This window comes from Pseudorca crassidens, chromosome 2 (genome assembly GCF_039906515.1).
Source record: "Pseudorca crassidens isolate mPseCra1 chromosome 2, mPseCra1.hap1, whole genome shotgun sequence".
NCBI lineage: Eukaryota > Metazoa > Chordata > Mammalia > Artiodactyla > Delphinidae > Pseudorca > Pseudorca crassidens.
This window is the reverse complement of record NC_090297.1, coordinates 19,011,288-19,029,953: the sequence shown is the minus strand read 5'-3', so window position 1 is coordinate 19,029,953 and position 18,666 is coordinate 19,011,288. Positions and strand designations below refer to the sequence as shown.

The following is an 18,666-nucleotide window of genomic DNA, read 5'->3' as shown; positions in this document are numbered from 1 at the left end:
TTGTGTATCTTTAAATTCAACAGCTCCCGGCAGCCCTTGTGATTCCTTCACTTTCCTGATTACGCCAGGTGCCACAGCTCTCCAGTCTGGCCAGTTCTGTATTGTTTTGGAAGCCTCCAGCCTTTCCAATATTTTAAAAGAATTAGGTGCATGAAATCCCTTCCTACCAAAAATGCCGAGTTCTGCTTCTGTTTCTTGCACTGACCCCTGACTTAAACACCCTGACTTCCCATTGCTCTTGCAGCACGTCCTGGACTTGTTTCTTTTATTATTTAGGTATTTCCTTCATGAGTATTTTCAATGTGGGTCTCTGTGTATTCCACCTTCTAAGGCTTTATTTGCCTAAGAATATTTTTAGTATGACCTCATGTTTGAATGACAATTTGGTTGGCTTTAAAATTCTGGATTGAAAGGGTTCTTTTCTTTCAATTCTTATAATAACATTACTCTGATTTCCTGGATCAAGTGCTGTTACTGAGATGTATAATGTCAATCTGATTCTTGGCCCTTTGTAAGAGATGCTATTTCTTTGTCCTTCCTCTTTGTCCGTCATATTCTCGACTTTACCATGATATCTTTGTGTGGATTTTTCTTTATTTCTACTGTTGGCTACTCCATGAGTCCTTTCAATCTGAGTTCATTCATTTTCCTTTAATTCTGGAACATTTCATCTCCATTATTTCAATTCTTCCCTATTCTCCATTTTTCTTTTTCTCTCCTTTAGCGACACCTACTTCTACCCACCATCTCTTAGGTTTTCTTTTTCATTTGTTCTCTCTTTGTCTTTTCCTGCATCCTGGGACAGTTCTCAATCTGATTTTCCTCTTTACTAGTTAGTTGTTAGTTCACTTGTATCCAACCTGATATTTATACCATCTATTGTGTCCTTTACTTTCAAGAGTATATCTTTCAGAGCTAATCTTTTGCCTTGGTTCTCTCCTGGACTTCTTGTCCTTGCGTTATTTTACAAATGTCTTCCCTTATCTTTTTAGGCATAATTATCGTGCTTTACTTCAAAATCTTGGTCCATCTACTTCAATCATTCTGCTTTAGATGACATATGCAGCTTGATTTATTGTCTTTCTTGTATAGTAGTTGTACTTCTAGGGCATCTGATTATTTTCGCGGGTGAATTCATGTCCCCCTGGGGGTATTTGCTCTTAGTCTGGTAATGTGCCCTGGGGGAGAGCCAAAGGCATTAAGAGGAAAAAAGATGAGCCCCAGGCCAGAGAGTCACAGACTCCCTCAGCCACCTCCTTCCTGTTGGCACTCTGCCTGTGTGTCTGTCAGGCTTCACCTTGGAGTTCCAGGAGGTAGACTGCAGGGATGCCACAGGCTGGGGTGGGTGGTGGGGTTGGATGGGCATTGATGGGGGAGTGAATGCCTGAAGCTTGTCCTGCTTTGATCAGTCCCTTATTCCAGCAGGGCTTTGAGCTGCCCCAGACTCCCCCCAGGGCTGTAGCTGCCAACTTCTGCACTACAGAAGCAGGAGGTAGTGACTGTCCCAAGACAAGGAGCAGGGACAGGAAGTGGGTAAGCGTCCTAGAGAGCAGGACAGTGGAGAGGTCAGTCCACCATTCATTCATTCCACACTGAAAGTGTGTCTTTCCACACTTCAAGTTGTGCTGGGCGACCGGGAGACGGTGGGACCCTGCCCTCGTGGAGGTCATGCTCTGACAATGAAACAGGGAAGAGCTAAATCTGACTACAGATTGGATCTGTTTCTTTTACTTTAACCTTTGCTTTCAGTTGCTTTTGTTCATTAAAAAGATATTGTCTATACATAATGGCCTGCCTTGGGGAACCCTGCCCCTCTTCCTGAATGTTAAACCAAAGTGCCTTTGTTCAGGGAAACATCCCCGCGCTGTCCACCTGTGGATGGCTGCAAGAAAGAAGAAATTAACACGTCTGGTCACCGAGGCTGGCCATTCCAGGGGCATCTGCAAATCTTATGGCCTTTTTACTTTACTTCCTCACCTCCTTCCCCTCTCTGTTCTATAAAAGAAAATGGCATCGGAACCCAATAAGTTGGTTTTTCGGAGACATTTGTCTGCCATCTTCTCGGTCTGCCAGCTTTCTGAATAAAGTCGTTATTCCTCACCTCAATGTCTCCGATTTATTGGCCTGTCGTGCAGCGAGCAGAGAGAGCTTGGACTCGGTAACTACAACGGTCTAGCAGACTCAGCTTAGTTCCCTACTAAGGTCCCTATCTTGGCACCTCCTTTTGGGCACCTCACTTAGTCTTCCTAAGTCTCAGTTTCCTCATCTGTAAAATGGAGACGAGACAGTTCATGCCCAGTGATTAGCAAATACCCAGCACACTGAGAGCCCTCAAAAATATGAATTACTGTTGTTATTATTACTATGACCAGTGATAATGTTCCTGGGGATTAGGTAGGAACTTGGAGCTGCTCCCATAAAATAAACGAATCCCCTTTTGTCCTCTGGGCAAACCAGTCACCCTTTAGGTCTGAGACTGGATAGAAGGCCAAGACGGGGTGTCTAGAATTTCCACAAAAGAGGACAGAGTGGTCTTGGCTCTTTGAAAAGTTTTGGTCAAGAAGTAGCGAGGGGCTTCCCTGGTGGCGCAGTGGTTGAGAGTCCGCCTGCCGATGCAGGGGACACGGGTTCGTGCCCCAGTCTGGGAAGATCCCACATGCCGCGGAGCAACTAAGCCCGTGAGCCATGGCCGCTGAGCCTGCGCCTCCGGAGCCTGTGCTCTGCAACGGGAGAGGCCGCAATGGTGAGAGGCCCGCGTACCGCAAAAAAAAAAAAAAAAAAAAGAAAAACAAAAAAACAAGAAGTAGAGAGGCAGAAGGTGGGAGTTTGGTGGGGAGGTGAATAAAAAATCCAAGTTACATTTTCCAGAGACAACTATTAATACCACCATAGGCCTTAAGATTTCAGATAACTAGTCCCTTTTCTACAGTTTCTTGCTTGTTCTTTTTTTTTAATTACTAAAGGGCAGTACAGGGAGGAGGTTAGAACTTCCACAGCAGCGTGGGCGGGAATCTCAGCCTTGTTTCTCCCTAGCCTCAGGGCCTGCATCTCTCCTGGGCCCAGGAGACAGTGCCAGGGCTCACAATACTTTCCGGGGCTCACAAAAATGTTCTCATTTCTGTCAAAATCAGAAGAAAACAGGAACTTTTAGGTTGAAGAAAATGTTTTAATACACCAATGCAGTCATTAATATAACTGTTGATATGTTTTAGGGAGGAAGGGGTCCACGAAGGCAAAATTGCATCCCTGGTAAGCTCTGGGACCACCAGCAAGTGGTCTCTGAACCTTAGCAGGGACCGAGGGAATAATACTACTCACTTCCTGGGCTGCCGTGGGTGTTAAAGGGACTGAGGCATGTGGAGCATTTAGCGCTGTGTGGGCACCAGCAAACACAGGCTCTCAGCAAGCAGTCGTTAACCATTTATTTCCCTCTGAGACCTGCAGGCTAAAACCTTAGGGAACTTGGAGGAGGGTTAGGGGATTAGGGACAGCAGCAGGGGAACAAGTTACACAATTGCTTTTTATTTTGCACGACAGACTGAAAGAGATCATCTCCAGTGGAGGAACAGATGGAAGCTTCAAGGCCAGGCCACGTGTGCCGGAGTCTGCCAGAAACCAAACAGCAGGAAAAAGAGCTGAATTTCCAGCGCAGGCCCGAGGCAGGTGTTAGCCTTGGAGAATGAGTGAGTGAATGAATGATGAATGGATTCTGGAGGAACTGAAAAATCCTGAGGCTTGTCGGCCCTAAAAGTTGGCTCGACAGGTCCCAAGACACACGCTTCTCTGAAGGGGAAGGGAAACTAATATTTATTAAGGGAGGACTGCGGATAGTATCCTCTTTAATACATTGGGAAACTGAGGCTCAGAGAGGCGATGGGGCTTGACCAAGATCCCACAGCTCAAAAGCAGAGGCCTGTGTGCCTGCTCTGTGCCCCAGCCTCACTGCTGGCTGAGGCTGCCCTGGATGGAGTGAGGTGTGCTGGCAGTCCAGGGTCTGCACGGCTCCTTGAGATGCCAGGAGCTTCTAAGACCGTCCCCTCCACCTCCTGAAGCTGCCCGGGACGTACCATAGGATCTGGCAGCCCCACTGAGGGCCCCAACAGCTCAGGAGTATCTGGCCCAGGCAGGAGGCCCCTCACAACAGGCCTAGAAGCTGGCTGAAGAACGGGCCTCTCTGTCTTAGAGACTTGCACACCCTCTTCTCCTTCCTTAGGCCAAACTGCAGCCAGCACCCCCAGGAGTTTCAAACCACATGATAGGTTCCAGCCCAGCTGCCACTGGCCCTGCCCCCTCAACTCTTACCTACACCCAGCCCTGCTCAGGAATCCAGAGACCTGCTGGCAGGCTCCTGCCTTGGCACAGTCCCCTTCCCCTCTTCCTGCCCCCTCCTGCCCACCGAGGATCTTTCCTCCTGATAAGGAATTCCTCTGAAAGAAGGCAAAGAGGGATCCACCCTACCAGATCCCAAAGCAAAGTGCGGGATGCCAGAAGCCCAGATGTCAATGACTGCATCAGGAGGCCAGATGGATGGAGATGGGGAGCCCAACAGGGCGGTGCGCTCGGCGCTTGGAGGTTGTCCAGGAGAAACAAACACGCCGCTGCTCCTGGGCTGCCTTCAGAGGCGCTCGCATGGCAGCGTGCAGGGGGCATCTTAACACAGGCACTGCTGGCCAGCAATACTTAGCCTAGTTTAGAGAGGTTCCTATTTTAGATTATTTTTCTCCAATATCAAACATACATCTTTTAAAAAGTAAAGTGAACATACATAGTTTGGGGTCTATTTTCATCATATGAGGTTTTTTGTTGTTTTTTTTTTAATTAAAAGGGTTTATTGGGCAACTTAAATCCACTTTACCATTCTTTTTTTCATCTTCCATTCCATTTTATTGGAAGATTGGAAAGTAAGGAGAAATGTTGCAGGATTTACAATTCTCAGAGACTCTCAAAGCCCACTGTAGTGACAAAGCACTTGGACTAGGAGACTTGAGGTCTCCCCTAACCCTCCATTGACCGAGTGTATCTCATCCTCTCCGGACCCGTCTTCTCACCTTTAAATGGAGGGAGCCCTCTGTTACCTTTAAGGGTCTCTGTAGCTCCTACCTTCTGTGACCCTGAGCCCCAGGAGCAATGGGATGGGGATCAGCCTGGATGTTGCCTTCCTCCTCTCAAAGCCCCGGGGGTCTCCGGGGGTCTGACTGTCAAGGGCAGTAGGGCTGGGAGCAGCAGCAAAGTGCCTAGGCCTACCCCTGAGGTGTAAATGTCTACTAGCAGTGGATTCTTCCCTGAGAAAAGACGCAGATGGTGGCAGGAGAGAGGGTGGAGGCACAGAACCTGTGACAGGGGGAGACGTACCCTTCAAGCTGTGGGGTAGGGATCAGACAGGGGAAAAAGAACTTGTGGTGCTTACATCAGTTCTGTCAGGGGGTGCTCTCCTCTCTCAGCGCCAAGAGCCCCAGTCCTCAGCCCAGGTTTGTGCATTCCACAGACATTCACTGAGTGCCCACCACGTGCCGGACACTGTCGTAGGTGGGGATGCAGCAAGGAAGGAGGCAGGCTTGCTCCCTGTTCCCATAGAGTTTACAGTCGGTGGGAAACACAGACATTAAATGATTAGGAGCAGTTATGGAAAGTGCTAAAAGGAGAAGCTTTGAACTCAGCTCTTTTGAGGAATACAGTGCCTCCCATCTCCTCTTGATGTGTTCCCCCAAATCTCTCACCCCCACTTCAGATCTTTGCTTCTCACGGACTCCTAGTCACCACAGGGAGATGGAAACCCAATGAGGCTGCCTGCCAGGATGTCAGACAGGCTGAAGGTCCCTAACTTTGCTAAGAGTGGCTCCACCTCAAGGACATAGCTCCCTCCCAGCCCGAGGCATCAGTGGCCACTGTCCACAGGGGTGATAACGGGTGTGCGAACCGGCCATGGGGATAAGCTTTGAATCCACTGCAGCAGATTCCCCCAGAGACCCAACACGTTCCCCGAGCCCAACTCACTGTGAGCCTGGCTCAGCACACACACAGTAGTTGGCCCGCCTGGTACCAGACTGCCCCCTTCAGCTACCTCACCACCAGCCAGGAGACAGCAGAACAAGGTGAGGAATGTCCCACCCCCATGAAGGGGCCATGGGAGTCCCTTTCCCTTTTCATCTTCTGTTCCCATCAGGTACCCACAGTCCTTTGCTGTGTCTTCCCCGCCGCCCCTTACCCCTGTAATTTGGAGGTGGACACTTAGAGGATGTGAGAAAGGTATTTGACCTACCTAGAGTCCCAGCCCCTTCATCTACGCCCATGTGGCTGCTGGGACTCAGGATTCCAGGATTTTGTGTGCCCTCCCTACCTCTGTGCTCTGGATGAGCTTATCATATTACTCCCCTGCCCCCCATAAGAAGGGGTGCCCCAAATCTGTTACTCTGGGCTTATCTTAATCTGTTACACTGCTCCATCCACCTAAACAACCGTCTCCTACATCATCCCATCTGTTAGGATCTGATCATCTCTAAATTCACTGCTATTTATTGACTACTTACCACATGCCAACTTTGTACTACATACTCATTCATTGTTCATTCATTCAACCAATATGTAGTGAGACCTACTATATGCCAGGCACCATATAATGGTGAACCAAATAGACATGGCCCCTGCCCCCAAGAAGCTACAGCCTAGGGCTTCCCTGGTGGCGCAGCGGTTAAGAATCCGCCTGCCAATGCAGGGGACACAGGTTCAAGCCCTGGTCCGGGAAGATCCCACATGCCGCGGAGCAACTAAGCCCGTGCGCCACAGCTACTGAGCCCACGTGCCACAACTACTGAAGCCCACACACCTAGAGCCCGTGCTCCGCAACAGAGAAGCCATGGCAACAAAGAGTAGCCCCCACTCTCAGCAACTAGAGAAAACCGGCGTGCAGCAACGAAGACCCAGTACAGCCAAAAATTAAATAAATGAATAAATAAATAAATTTATGTATTAAAAAAAAGAAGCTACAGTCTAGTGGAAATTAACAGCTTACATTTACGGAGTGCCTATAATATACAGACCTTGCACTAAGCACTTTATATGGACTACCCGACACTCTGTCAAAGAAATTGTTTCACTTACGGAGCAAAGGGAACTGTAGAGAAATGCAGGGTCCTGCCCAAGACTAAGCTATCGGCCACCTAAGGGGCCAGGCAGAGATTCCAATGCCCAGGTTGGCTGATTCTAAAGCACCAGCACTATGCTTTCTTTCCCACCCCTACTCAATCCCACCTCCTCCAGGCACCCCTCCAGATCCTCGTCCCAGACTAGACGGCTTCCTTGGTCCCTCTAAGCCTGCTCTAGTATTTGACACACCCATGTCCTCCTCCTGCCAGATATCCAGCCCACAGAACGTGTCCCCACCTCTTTCCTCTGGAGCAGCTAGTCCAGTGAGCTGCTGAGTTTGCTGATCTGAGCTAGAACACTGGTTTTCTCCCCCTGCTGTGGGTTTTCATCGCAGATCTTCCTCCTGGAGGGGTCTCCGCACAGGGCTCACCCATCCAGACGCCCATTTCACAGATGAAGCCAACACAGGTCCTGAGTGGTTCAAAATCCCTTTACCTCCTGGCTGGCCGAGTCCGCTCCCTTTTCTTCCGGGGAGTCTCGGACCCTTAGCCGGAGGCTTGGCGAGAGGGGTGGGACAAGGAAACGACCTGCCTGCTGGATGCCCGTAATATCAACCCCCCAAACGCAGGCTGGCGCTCGGGGCACTTCTCCGCGAGGGCCGAGCTTGCTCGGCACTCCGGGCACCTGTACGCATGCCCCATCCCCATTTCCAAAACCCGCAAAAGGTGACCGATATCCCTCCCTCCACCCCGGCCACCGCCCACCGCCCTCGCGCGCAGACCCCAGGCACCCCTTCCAACGCAGGTGGGGGTGGGACTGGGAACTCCTCACTCTCCCTCTCCCGTCACCCCTCCGCGGAGCGCAGCAGGTGGACAGCGAGCCGCTGAGCCTGAGCCGGGCCGCCCGTGCCCCCCGCAGACCCGGCGTCCCCGGCGTCCCGCGCCTCCTACCTGCTCGGGGGAGCCCTGCGCTCCGGCCGCCGCCCGCTCCGCCTCCCGCCGGTGCCACCACAGCAGCCCCGGCTCCGGCCGTCCGGGATCCCGCCCCCGGCTCCGCCCCGCCCCGTGCAGGTGATCCCGGGGAGGGGCCGACTTGCCCCCACGGTCCCTGCCTCGGGGGCCGTCCTGGGGGCGCCAGGCTCGAGACGCTGGCTGGGCGGCGCCTCATCGCAGTGTCCTCGCGCTTCTCCTGGCCTGAGTCCTTCTTGAGATTCCAGTTCTGGCACACCCACCCCCACCCCCAGGCGCTCAGCGCACCAAGGCCACGTCTCCCAGGTCAGACTTCTGCCAGGGCAGAAGGGGAGAAGGGGCCTTACAAATAAACCAGGCCGGGTGTGAGCTGCAGGGGGTTTGTGTAGGTGTCTTTTTTTTTTTTTTAATTTATAATATTTATAGCCTTTTCTTTTTTGGCTGCACTGGGTCTTCGTTGCTGTGCGCGGGCTTTCTGTAGTTGCAGTGAGCAGGGGCTACTCTTCCCTGCGGTGCGCGGGCTTCTCATTGCGGTGTCTTCTCTTTGTTGCGGAGCACAGGCTCTAGGCACGTGGGCTTCAGTAGTTGCAGCACACGGGCTCAGTCGTTGTGGCTCATGGGCTCTAGAACGCAGGCTCAGTAGTTGTGGCGCACGGGCTTAGTTGCTCTGCGGAGTGTGGGATCTTCCCAGGCCAGGGCTCGAACCCGTGTCCCCTGCATTGGCAGGCGGATTCTTAACCACTGCAACTTTTTTTTTTTTTTTTTTTTTTACATTTCACTGAAAACTTTTTATGAGCCTTTTGGATAGAAACGGGAATTTATTTGCCAGGAAGGATGATCCCATCATACTTCTGCTGGAACCAGCGCATGGCCTCCTCTTTGCTGATTCTGTGTTTGGCCCCAATGCAGCCTGTCCTGTGCTTCTTGTCTACGATGCTGAAACCTGGCCTACCCAGCACCACACAGAAGTCCAGGCCGTAGATACCAACGCTTGGGTCATATTTGATCCCCAGATCGATGTGTTCTTGGATCCCAAATCCAAAGTTCCCAGTGTCTGAGAAGTTATTTTTTCTTAACTCATACTCTCGCACCTTCGGACCTTTCTCCAGGATTTCTTCTGCCTTGGCCCCACGGACTGCGCAATGGACGGCAATTTTTTCATTTCTTCTGATGCCAAAGGATCTGATGGTGTATCTAGCTTTGGAGAACACAGGGGTCTGGCCTGTGAGCTGCTCCAGCACCTTGGCTGCCCGGGTCAGCCTGTCTCCACTCTCCCCCACGCAGATGTTGAGGCAGAGCTTGCGGATGCGAAGTTCCCGCATGGGGTTCTCCTTCTCCCCTTGATCCTGCGCCATGACGGGAAACAGGAAGAGAAAGTGAGACTTCTCTTTTTTTTTTTCATATTAAACTTGTAGTTTTATTCAGGTTTGATTTTTAACAAATGTGTCGGGGAGAGAGCCCGCAGGAAAGGGTGAAGCCCATGGGCTTCTGCCAGGGGGCAGGGCCCTCCCAGATGCCTGAGGAGGGGGCAGGTCCCCTCCCCTCTCCTCCTCTTCCCTTCCCATCTAAATGGATTTGGGGAGAGACATAGGCAGGGGAGGGGGCTGGTCCCCAGTCTGTGGGGGTGGTGCTTGGGAAAAAGGGCTATTGGGGAATAAGGGACCAGACCAGGGATGAGTGGGGAAGGGCACAGAATCCACAGCTTTCTGATTCCAGATTGAATTAAAAAACAAAACAAAACAAAACAAACCTAAACCACAAGCAGCACCCGCCCGGTCTCCCCCACCAGGGCTGTAGTGCGAGGGGAGAAGAGGAGGGGCAGCTTCACCAAGGCCGTGGTTCACTCACTCCTGGCCAAGGGAGCAGGGTGAAGGGCAGGGGCTCCCCGGCAGACTGAGGGTGTAGGGGAAACCAAAATAAAATGTCAAATAAATTGTGTGGGAGGAGTCCAGCCAAGGGCCGGGCCAGAGCTGGGCCAGGCTCGGGGAGGGGGCCTCTGCAGGCTGGAGGATCACTGCTGCCACCACAGCCACCCTGGGAGCCAGTTATTTGGCCATGGCCTTGACTGCAGCAGCTGCGTCCTCTGTCGTGGCAGACAGCACCGTGATCAGTATCTCTTCTCCACCGTCGTACTTCTGCTCAATCTCCTTGCCAGGATCTCCCTCAGGCAGACGGGGGTCCTCTCGCACCTCCCCGCTGTCTTGGAGCAGTGATAGATACCCATCCTGGATGCAATCAGCTGGAAATCGTTCCTTTTGATGCTGGGGACATCCATATTATGAGTTGATGGGCAGATATCGTCATATTTCTTCCCAGTAAAGATGTCAAGACCAACCAGATGGACCTTGGCATGGCCGTGCTGGCCCGTCTTGGAGGCTGACATCTCCACAATCTTACATGGCCGGCCTTTGGGCACCACAAAGACATTCTTACGTAAAGCTGAGCGCTGCATTGGGAAGGTGGCTGAGGCCCCTGCATCTCCTGTCTCGAAGTCCAAATCATCTGCCATTTTAAGAGGCTTCGATTCCAGCTCGCGCGAATGCACTGACTCGACCCCGTTCACTCGCGGCGAGCCCAACCGCTGCCTCAGAGCCCGCTGCCGCCGCCGCTGCTGCACACGGGTCTTAATTAAGTGGGATTGTGCTAATTTGATGGAAGGCTTTGCGGGGAGGTTGGGGTCTAGACAATCACAGAATGTTACACCAGGAGGTTTGCCGGCTAGCAAATGTCAAAAACTCCGCCCTGTAGAATCCTGCAGTTTCCGGCATCAGACTGGTTTACGGCTGGATCCCTGGAGCCCAGCACTCTATCCCGGGCACACGATGGGCCCTCCATTAATATTTATAAAAAGAGAGGAGAGATCTTAGGGGGTCTCTTAGGGGATCTCCCCGTTTACAAACAGGAAACTGAGGCCCAGGAAGCAGAGGTAAGTTGCCCAAAATCACACAGCAGGGGAGCGACAGAATCAAGAGTACAGCCAGGTTTCCCCATTGTGTTTTCAAATTATTTCTAGAAAGTGTTTGGTTTGGGGCCTAATGCTTTGTCACTGGTGCCTGTGAGATGCTGTCAAAGCCTTGATAACTTCCTCCCAAGTTGGCTGAAAACAGAGAGAGCCCACTGTGTTTTAACAGGCAGCTCAGGTGGTGTTTATTAACAAGGACTGATTAAGAAGTGAAATTCTGTGACTCGCTACATTGTACACCTGTAACTTATATAATATTGTATATCAACTGTACTTCAATAAAAAAAAGTGTAATTCTGTGATTCTACTTTTTTTTTTTAAGTGAAAGGTTTATTGAGAGAGATACACATTCCAAAGGCAGAATGCTGTCCATCTCGGAAGGCGAGAGCAGCCCCAGGGCGTGAGTTTGTCCTGGAAAGTGAGAGCAGCCTGTGATTCTACTTCTCACCAAATACATGAGACACAACCCTTGGCTTCAAAGAGCTTCTCTGTGGTGGGAGACGCAGATCTGTCCACAAAGCAGGGGCTGTGAAGGAAGGCAGAAGGCAGAGAGGGCCCCGTGGGAGATTGCTCTGGTCCTGAGACCCGAGATCTATGAGACCACTTCAAGATACTTCCAGAAGCTCTCGCCGGGTTGTGCATGGGGTCAAGGGCTCTGTAGTCGGATGGTCTCAAGTTCCAATCCTGACTCAATTGCTTACTAATTGCAAGGCAGGAGCAGGGTTTTTTTGTTTTTGTTTTTTTGCGGTACGCGGGCCTCTCACTGCTGTGGCCTCTCCCGTTGCGGGGCACAGGCTCCGGACGCGCAGGCTCAGCGGCCACGGCTCACGGGCCTAGCCACTCCACGGCATGTGGGATCTTCCCGGACCGGGGCACGAACCTGTGTCCCCTGCATCGGCAGGCGGACTCTCAACCACTGCGCCACCAGGGAAGCCCAGGAGCAGGGTTTTTGTTGTTGTTGTTGTTGTTTTTAACCTTTCTGAGACTCAGTTTCTTTCAGTTGGATGAAGATAGTATACTTCCCTCAGTATAGTTGTGGTGAGAATTAAAAATGCGATAATGCTTATAAAAGTCTAGATAAATGGAAGAATTATTATGCTAAGTGGTAGGCGCTGGGGAGGTAGACACGCCAACACAAAGGGGACCTAGCATCTCTGTTAGGTCCCCCTCTGAGGAATTCAGTGGTCTTCAGCCTTCTGTCATCCATGGCTCTACCCCACCTTCTGCTTTCTCCCTTAACCCAGGCCAACCAAGCCATAGGACACCTGCCATGTCAGAATGGCTTTGCACACACCTCCATGAGGGATTCGGGAATGAAACTCTGAAACCAAACAGGACCCTGTAGGGCCTTCCCTGGTACAAGTCCGTCCGTGTCCCCCACTTCTTGTTTGGCCTTCCCTGGGCTCCAAAGAGCAGACTCAAGCAGTTAATGATTAGAAAATAGAGTCAAAGGACTCCTAGTTCCTCCTGAAGGGATATAGATAACAATCTGACACAGATCCTTGAGTTGTCCTACAGAAACTAAGACCCCGTCTCACCTGCTGGAGCATGGTGACTACATGCTGACCACAGGGACATAGACCTCAGACGGCTTGGAACCAGAAGGCTGATGATTGAGATTTGAAAAACATCACCTCACCAGCAGCCAATCAGAAAATGTCCACGAGCTGATCATGTACCCTGCAGCCCTACCCCTAATGCTACTTTCAAAACCCTTGCCTGAAGGCCAGGGTAGTTCAGGTCTTTTGAGTACTAGCCGCCCATTCTCCTTGCTTAATGCCCTGCAATAAACACTGTACTTTCCTTCACCACAACCCAGTAGAATGGCTTTGCTGGTGTCAACTGAGCAGACCCGGGTTCAGTTCGGTAACAACTCTTCCTCTCACCAGCCTCCCCCATAAGGAATTGACCAGGGTCAGACACACAAGCCAAGCTCAGTGAGGCAGAGGCATAAAAAGGCTCTAGGTAACCTTCATCTCTCAGTTTATTTATTCATTAAGTCCTCCTGAATGTTCACTACAGGCCAGGCACTCTGCAAGGTGGGGCAGAGTCAGTGGGGGCCCTGCCCCAGCCAGTAGACCTCACCTTCCAGTGGGGCTGTGAGGACAGCTGATACCCAAGCACAAAAGATGGTAATACAAGAGAAAGACAGTCTGTGAAAAGTTCTACAAAGGAAATAACATGCTGTCTTTGATCATTATCCATGGGAGGGTAGGGGCTCCTTCAGAAAAGGAGGGAAGGGCAAGGACCATCTGCTGGGAGAAGACGGGTGAGCTGAGATCTAAAGGACAAGCAGGCAGGTGTGGGAGAGGCTGGGGCTGGGGAGCATTCTGGATGGAGGGAAAGCCCATAAGGCCAGTATGGTGGACCAGAGCGGGGGTAGAGGGCAGAGTGGACAGCATGAGGTCAGAATCAGGCAGCGGTCAGAGCTTGTGAGGTCTTAGAGGTCAGAGTGAGCAGTTCAGATCTCATTTCAAGAACCATGGAAAACCATGGGAGGGTTTAAGAAAGGCAATGGCCTGATCTGACCTATGTTTTTAACGGACCACTCTGGGCAGTTCCCTGGCAGTCCAGTGGTTAGGACTCTGCACGTTCACTGCTGAGGACGCGGGTTCAATCCCTGATCAGGGAACTAAGAATCTGCAAGCTGCGCAGTGTGGCCAAAAAAAAATAGACCACTGTGGCTGGCTGAGAAGAACAGATCAAGGGAGCCCAGGTAGGAGGGAGGTGTGGAACAGGAGGTGGCAGTGGAAAAGGAGAGAAGTGATCAGATTTGGGATATATTCTGGAGGACAGGCAGACGGGAATTGCTGACGGAGGGGAAGGTTCAAAGAAGGCCATGTGGTGGCTTGTTTGCTGCCGAGTCAATTCATGCCCTGAGCAGTGGAAGCTCCCATGACCAGAATCCCTGACCCTCCTTCTGCTGAGCTGGATGCAACTCGGAGACCTTCAGGTCACCCCCGGATCTTACATCCACAGAGTGTGAGCCCGGGGAGGCGGGGAAACGTGCCCAGGTAAAGGCAGAGGTCCCCTAGCTCCCAGTCCAGAACCTGCCTGACCCACTGGCCTTGATTTATTCCTTGGGCAAAGCAGGAGCTGGTCATCTAAGGTGCCGCCCCGGGCAAAGGGATTATCGAGAGATATTCTGCACGTAAAAGCTAGAAATGACCACAATTCCAAGCGATAGAGAATGGCCTAGCCAATTGTGCTTCATAACAGATGCACCAGACATGTAAATACTCAGGTGTTTCCAACTGTGGAGATACATAAGAAATATGTATTTTGGTCTTCATCCAAGGTTTCTGGCTCACAGCTCCCCAAACCCTGTAATTCCTAAGTGATTAGAGCCATAGGGGCATCTTTAATTATAATATTTGGTTTTTATCCTCAGTTCCTAAGATAGCTTCAGAGTGATAAAAGTGAAACGAGTGTCTTCTGTGATTCACAACGAACCCCTTTCAACCACGCCTGAGTTTATGTTAACGGGGTGATTTTTGGAAAGCCGCTAGGTAACCTAAGGATGGGAGCTAGTTGCCAGACCAACCAAGTGATTAGAGGGTTGGAACTTTCAGTGCAGCCCTCCCTGAACAACCTCCAGAGAGGGGAGAGGGGCTGGAGTTTGAATCAATCATCAATGGCCAAGATGTAATCAGTCGTGCCCTATATAAGGAAGCCTCCATAAAAAACCCCAAAGGGTAGGATCCAGAGAGCCTCCCGGTTGGCAAATAAGGATACCTCCATGTGCTGGGAGGGCGGCACAGAAGCTTCTGTGGTCAGGACCCTTCTGGACCTCGTGCTATGCATCTCTTCATATGGCTGTTCATTCGTATCCTTTAATATCCTTTGTAATAAGCCAGTAATCGAGTAAGTGAACTTTTCCTGAGTTCTGTGAGCCACTCTAACAGATTAATCAAGCCCAAGGAGGGGGTCACGGGAACCTCTGATTTATACCAGGTCGTCAAAAGCACAGGTAATAACCTGGACCTTTGATTGGCATCTGAAGTGAGGGTCAGTCTTGCAGGACTGAGCCCTTAGCCTGGGGGATCTGATGCTGTCTCCAGGTAGATGGAGTCCGAATTGGGTTACATTGTAGGACACCCAGCTGGCGTCGCAGAATTGCTTGAGAAGACCACCCCACTCCTCCAGCACCCCCCCACACACGTGGTGGGCAGCAGTGTCAGAAGTAAAGCAGAGTGTTGAGGGTAGAGGAGACACAAGGTTACGCTTTCACATAAGAGTGTATAAATAGAAAATAAAAACAGCAGGCGCAAACTCTGACAACTATATAAAAGGTATGTCCACGTACTGATTAAGATTTGAAGGGAATTTGGTGGAATGTAAATAAAGTGTGGGGATTTTCTGTGTTCTTTTTTTTCTGTAGAGACGATGATATTTATGTAAAACAGTTTTATAAGTCAATGAAAATGGCTTATAAAATTACCCAACAAACCACCCCTGTTTCAGACGTACCATATGGATGCTTAAGCGCCAGGAGGTTTAAAAATAACAAAAAACTGCTCTTTCCACATAGGAAATACTCAGATGCACCAAGCTACCCTTCCCTTTCTTGTTAGCAGAGGGCGTTGCTGCAAACCAGCCTTTGAGCCCCCGGGTTTTCATCTCCTGGCCTGGACCGTGTAGTCTCTCACATCTGCCCTCAAAGCCTTAATCTGCTATTCATGGCATCTGAGATGGTTGCTGGGGAAACAAGACAAATGTCACGTAGGGTTAGAAGGCAATTTTAGGGGGAGATGAAGCACAGAGAATCATGAATCCAGAGACATACAAGTCCACACTGATTCATCCAGGAAGAAAGAGGAAGCAGACATACCCAGGCCAGTCGATTCTGAAATCAATTCCTTGCCTCCCAGCCAAGGGGATGGGGGGAGCAGCAAAGGGCAAAAGGCTCAGAAGCCACGGTTCTTAGTTAGCTACAGAGCACACCGTGTGATCTTCCATGTGACTGCTACCCAGATAACTGTGTACCCTGTGGTACCCAGAGATGTGATCCACAAGCCGAGCAGCGGTCCTGCATTCGGGTTAATTCCCATTTCAGCTGTGAGAAAATCTGGGTGATGGAGGGTGAAGGCAGCAGAGAGTGACGAAGGCTGAGCCAGGCTTCTGTAACCCCCAGCAAGCCACCTGGTCTCTTGGGGCCTTTGTTTTCTCATCTGTAAAATGGCAGATTGGACTGTTTTGTTCCTGAGGCCTCTTCCAGTGAGTTTGACTGTCATGACTGCCCCCACCCTCTTTATTTTTTTTTCGGTACGCGGGCCTCTCACTGATGTGGCCTCTCCCGTTGCGGAGCACAGGCTCTGGACGCGCAGGCTCAGCGGCCATGGCTCACGGGCCCAGCCGCTCCGCGGCATGTGGGATCTTCCCGGACCGGGGCACGAACCCGTGTCCCCTGCATCAGCAGGCGGACTCTCAACCACTGCGCCACCAGGGAAGCCCATGACTGTCCCTTTAAATAGCCAGCCCTGGTCATTACCTGGCAGCTTCCTCATTTTTATGCCACATTTTTAGGAAACCCATGATTCAATTTTACTGGTTGCAAGGGAAAAACTTCTGTTCCCAAAATGAAAATGAGAGGCTGTAAATTAAGCTAAGCCCTTTGGCCACCAGCGGAAGCTGCCCTTCCTCACCCTGGCAAGGAAACTGCTTTTATCTGGGATTCTAGGAGCAATTCCTGGCAGCAGTCAGTCCATTTGCAGCTATCTCTGCTGCTGGATTTGCTCTCCCCTGGTACCTCCTGGGTCCACCCTAATATCACAGTCACCCTAGGAAACCCAGAGCAGGAGTAGAAAGAACACACACACACACAGAAGCTACTCTATTTACTTGCTGTGTGACCTCAGGCAGATCTCCTAACCTCTCTGGGCTTTAGTTTACTCTTCTATGATTCATTCATTCATTAATTCATTGAAAGAATATTTACTGAGTGCTTGCTATGTACCAGCAATGAACAAAAGAGACAATAATCCCTGTCCTGATAAAGCTGACATTCTGAGATGAGGGGAAAACAATAAAAATAAATAAGCCAGTGATATGGCATGTCAGAAGGTGGTAAGTGATCTGGACAAAAATAAAAAGGAGTTGGAATAGTGATGTCTGCCTACTGCCTAGCCCTAAGGGTTGTGATGAGGACTGAATGAGCTGATGCTCATTAAATTTCTTCCTCAAACAGTAATGGGCTGTGCAAATATAAAGAATAATTATAATATATAAATGAACATTTTGTTCAATGAAAGCATTTACAGAGATCCCAAAGGCCCAGAGAATGTGGTGATCCAGGGATGGAGAACCCAAGTCAGCTTGAATCATGGCCTGGGGCTGGAAGGGAACTTGGACATCCGCTAGCCCAGGGATCTGGCTGTCCCTCGGAATCACCCAGGTGCTTTGAAAAACTGCCGAGGTCAAGGTCACACGGCAGATTCCCTTGAACCAGAGTCTCTGGGGGCGGGGCCAGGCATTCATGTTGTTTCTTACAAGCTGCCCTGGTGATGCCATGTGTGATCAGGGTCGAGAGCAGCACCTGACCATAGAGAGGGGGGTGACTTGCCTAAAGGCTGGTACCCAGGCCTGAGATCTTTCCTCCCCCAGGCCCAGTGTCATTGTGTGCCGCTCAGCACCTCATTCCCTTCCATGCTGGGAGCCCCCACGGGGCTGTCACCGCGTCTCGGCCACACCTCCCACCTTGCTGCAAGCCGGAGTGGCCCTCTTACCTGAAGGCTAAGAAACTGTGTTACTTCTCAGTGATGGCCAGGCTGTTGATCATTCCAACTTCAATTTCTGGTATGGGCTGAATTGTCCCCCACGCCCACTCCTGACTCACTCCACCCTCCACCCCCAGAAAATTCCTGTTGGAAGTCCTAACCTCTAATACTTTCGAATATGATTGTATTTCGAGATAGGGCCTTTAAAGAGGTAATTAAAGTAAAATGAAGTTGTATGGTTGGGCCCTAATCCAATGTGATTGGTGTCCCTATAAGAAGAGGAGATTAGGACACAGACACAGAAGGAAGACCATGTGCGGACACAGGAAGAAGACCGCCATCTACAAGCCTAGGAGGGAGGTTCTCAGAAGAAACGGACCCAGACCTTAGATTTCCAGCCTCCAGAACTCTGAGGGAATAAATGTCTGTTCTTTAGGCCACCCAGTCCCTGGTACTTTGTTCTGGCAGCCCTAGCAGTCATACCACCTCGTAATTGGTCACATCACGGGCATCCCGTCCCCTGTGGCACTGGAAGGAGGAAGCGTATTTGATTCCCTTGCAGCCTAAGAACCTTGTGTACCCTTCAAGTCTCAAGACTAAGCTCAACTGTCAGTTCCCAGGGAACTTTTATAACCCCAATCGCATGTACCTTCACTTGCTTCTGTTCTGGACAAGGTGGTTGTTATTCTTCCTCTCCGAACAGACCATGAGCTTCTCGGGTCCTGTTCACCGTGTGTCCTCCACAGCATCAAGCACAATTCTCTAAACAGATGTCCAGGAAAGTCATGAATGAAGATATGAAATACAGTCTTTGGCCAGGGTTTCTTGGATCATCGGGGAAGAGTGAGTAATAAAAATTAAAATTATAGGGCTTCCCTGGTGGCACAATGGTTGAGAGTCCGCCTGCCAATGCAGGGGACACGGGTTTGTGCCCCGG

The 18,666-nt window shown here is 50.7% G+C and overlaps 2 protein-coding genes and 1 pseudogene across 8 annotated transcripts in view; all 3 read right to left on the bottom strand.

Annotated features, from left to right (window-relative positions):
* The window catches only part of RCAN3 (RCAN family member 3), a 109,001-nt gene that overhangs the window by 32,155 nt on the left and 58,180 nt on the right, over positions 1–18,666 (bottom strand). For 4 of the 7 annotated variants that reach the window (XM_067724445.1, XM_067724435.1, XM_067724452.1 and 1 more), the window contains one exon: positions 18,379–18,491. The exons of 1 other annotated variant lie outside the window; for it this stretch is intronic. In XM_067724445.1, the coding sequence (XP_067580546.1) occupies positions 18,379–18,491 (113 nt within the window). Of the gene's footprint in view, positions 1–8,033; positions 8,303–16,050; positions 16,185–18,378; positions 18,492–18,666 lie in introns of those variants that run through there. 2 more of the 7 variants (XM_067724468.1, XM_067724505.1) reach the window with 2 other exon arrangements.
* Positions 8,825–9,450, bottom strand: LOC137217550 (large ribosomal subunit protein uL5-like). Its single transcript, XM_067724543.1, has one exon. The coding sequence runs from the start codon at positions 9,404–9,406 to the stop codon at positions 8,870–8,872; it is 537 nt and encodes a 178-aa protein (XP_067580644.1). The 5' UTR covers positions 9,407–9,450; the 3' UTR covers positions 8,825–8,869.
* LOC137217551 (eukaryotic translation initiation factor 5A-1-like) lies at positions 9,775–10,672 on the bottom strand (annotated as a pseudogene).

What these genes read in the sequence shown, in the direction of transcription:
- LOC137217550 (XM_067724543.1), bottom strand. Translation starts at nt 9,406, where the DNA reads ATGGCGCAGGATCAAGGGGAGAAGGAGAACCCCATGCGGGAACTTCGC.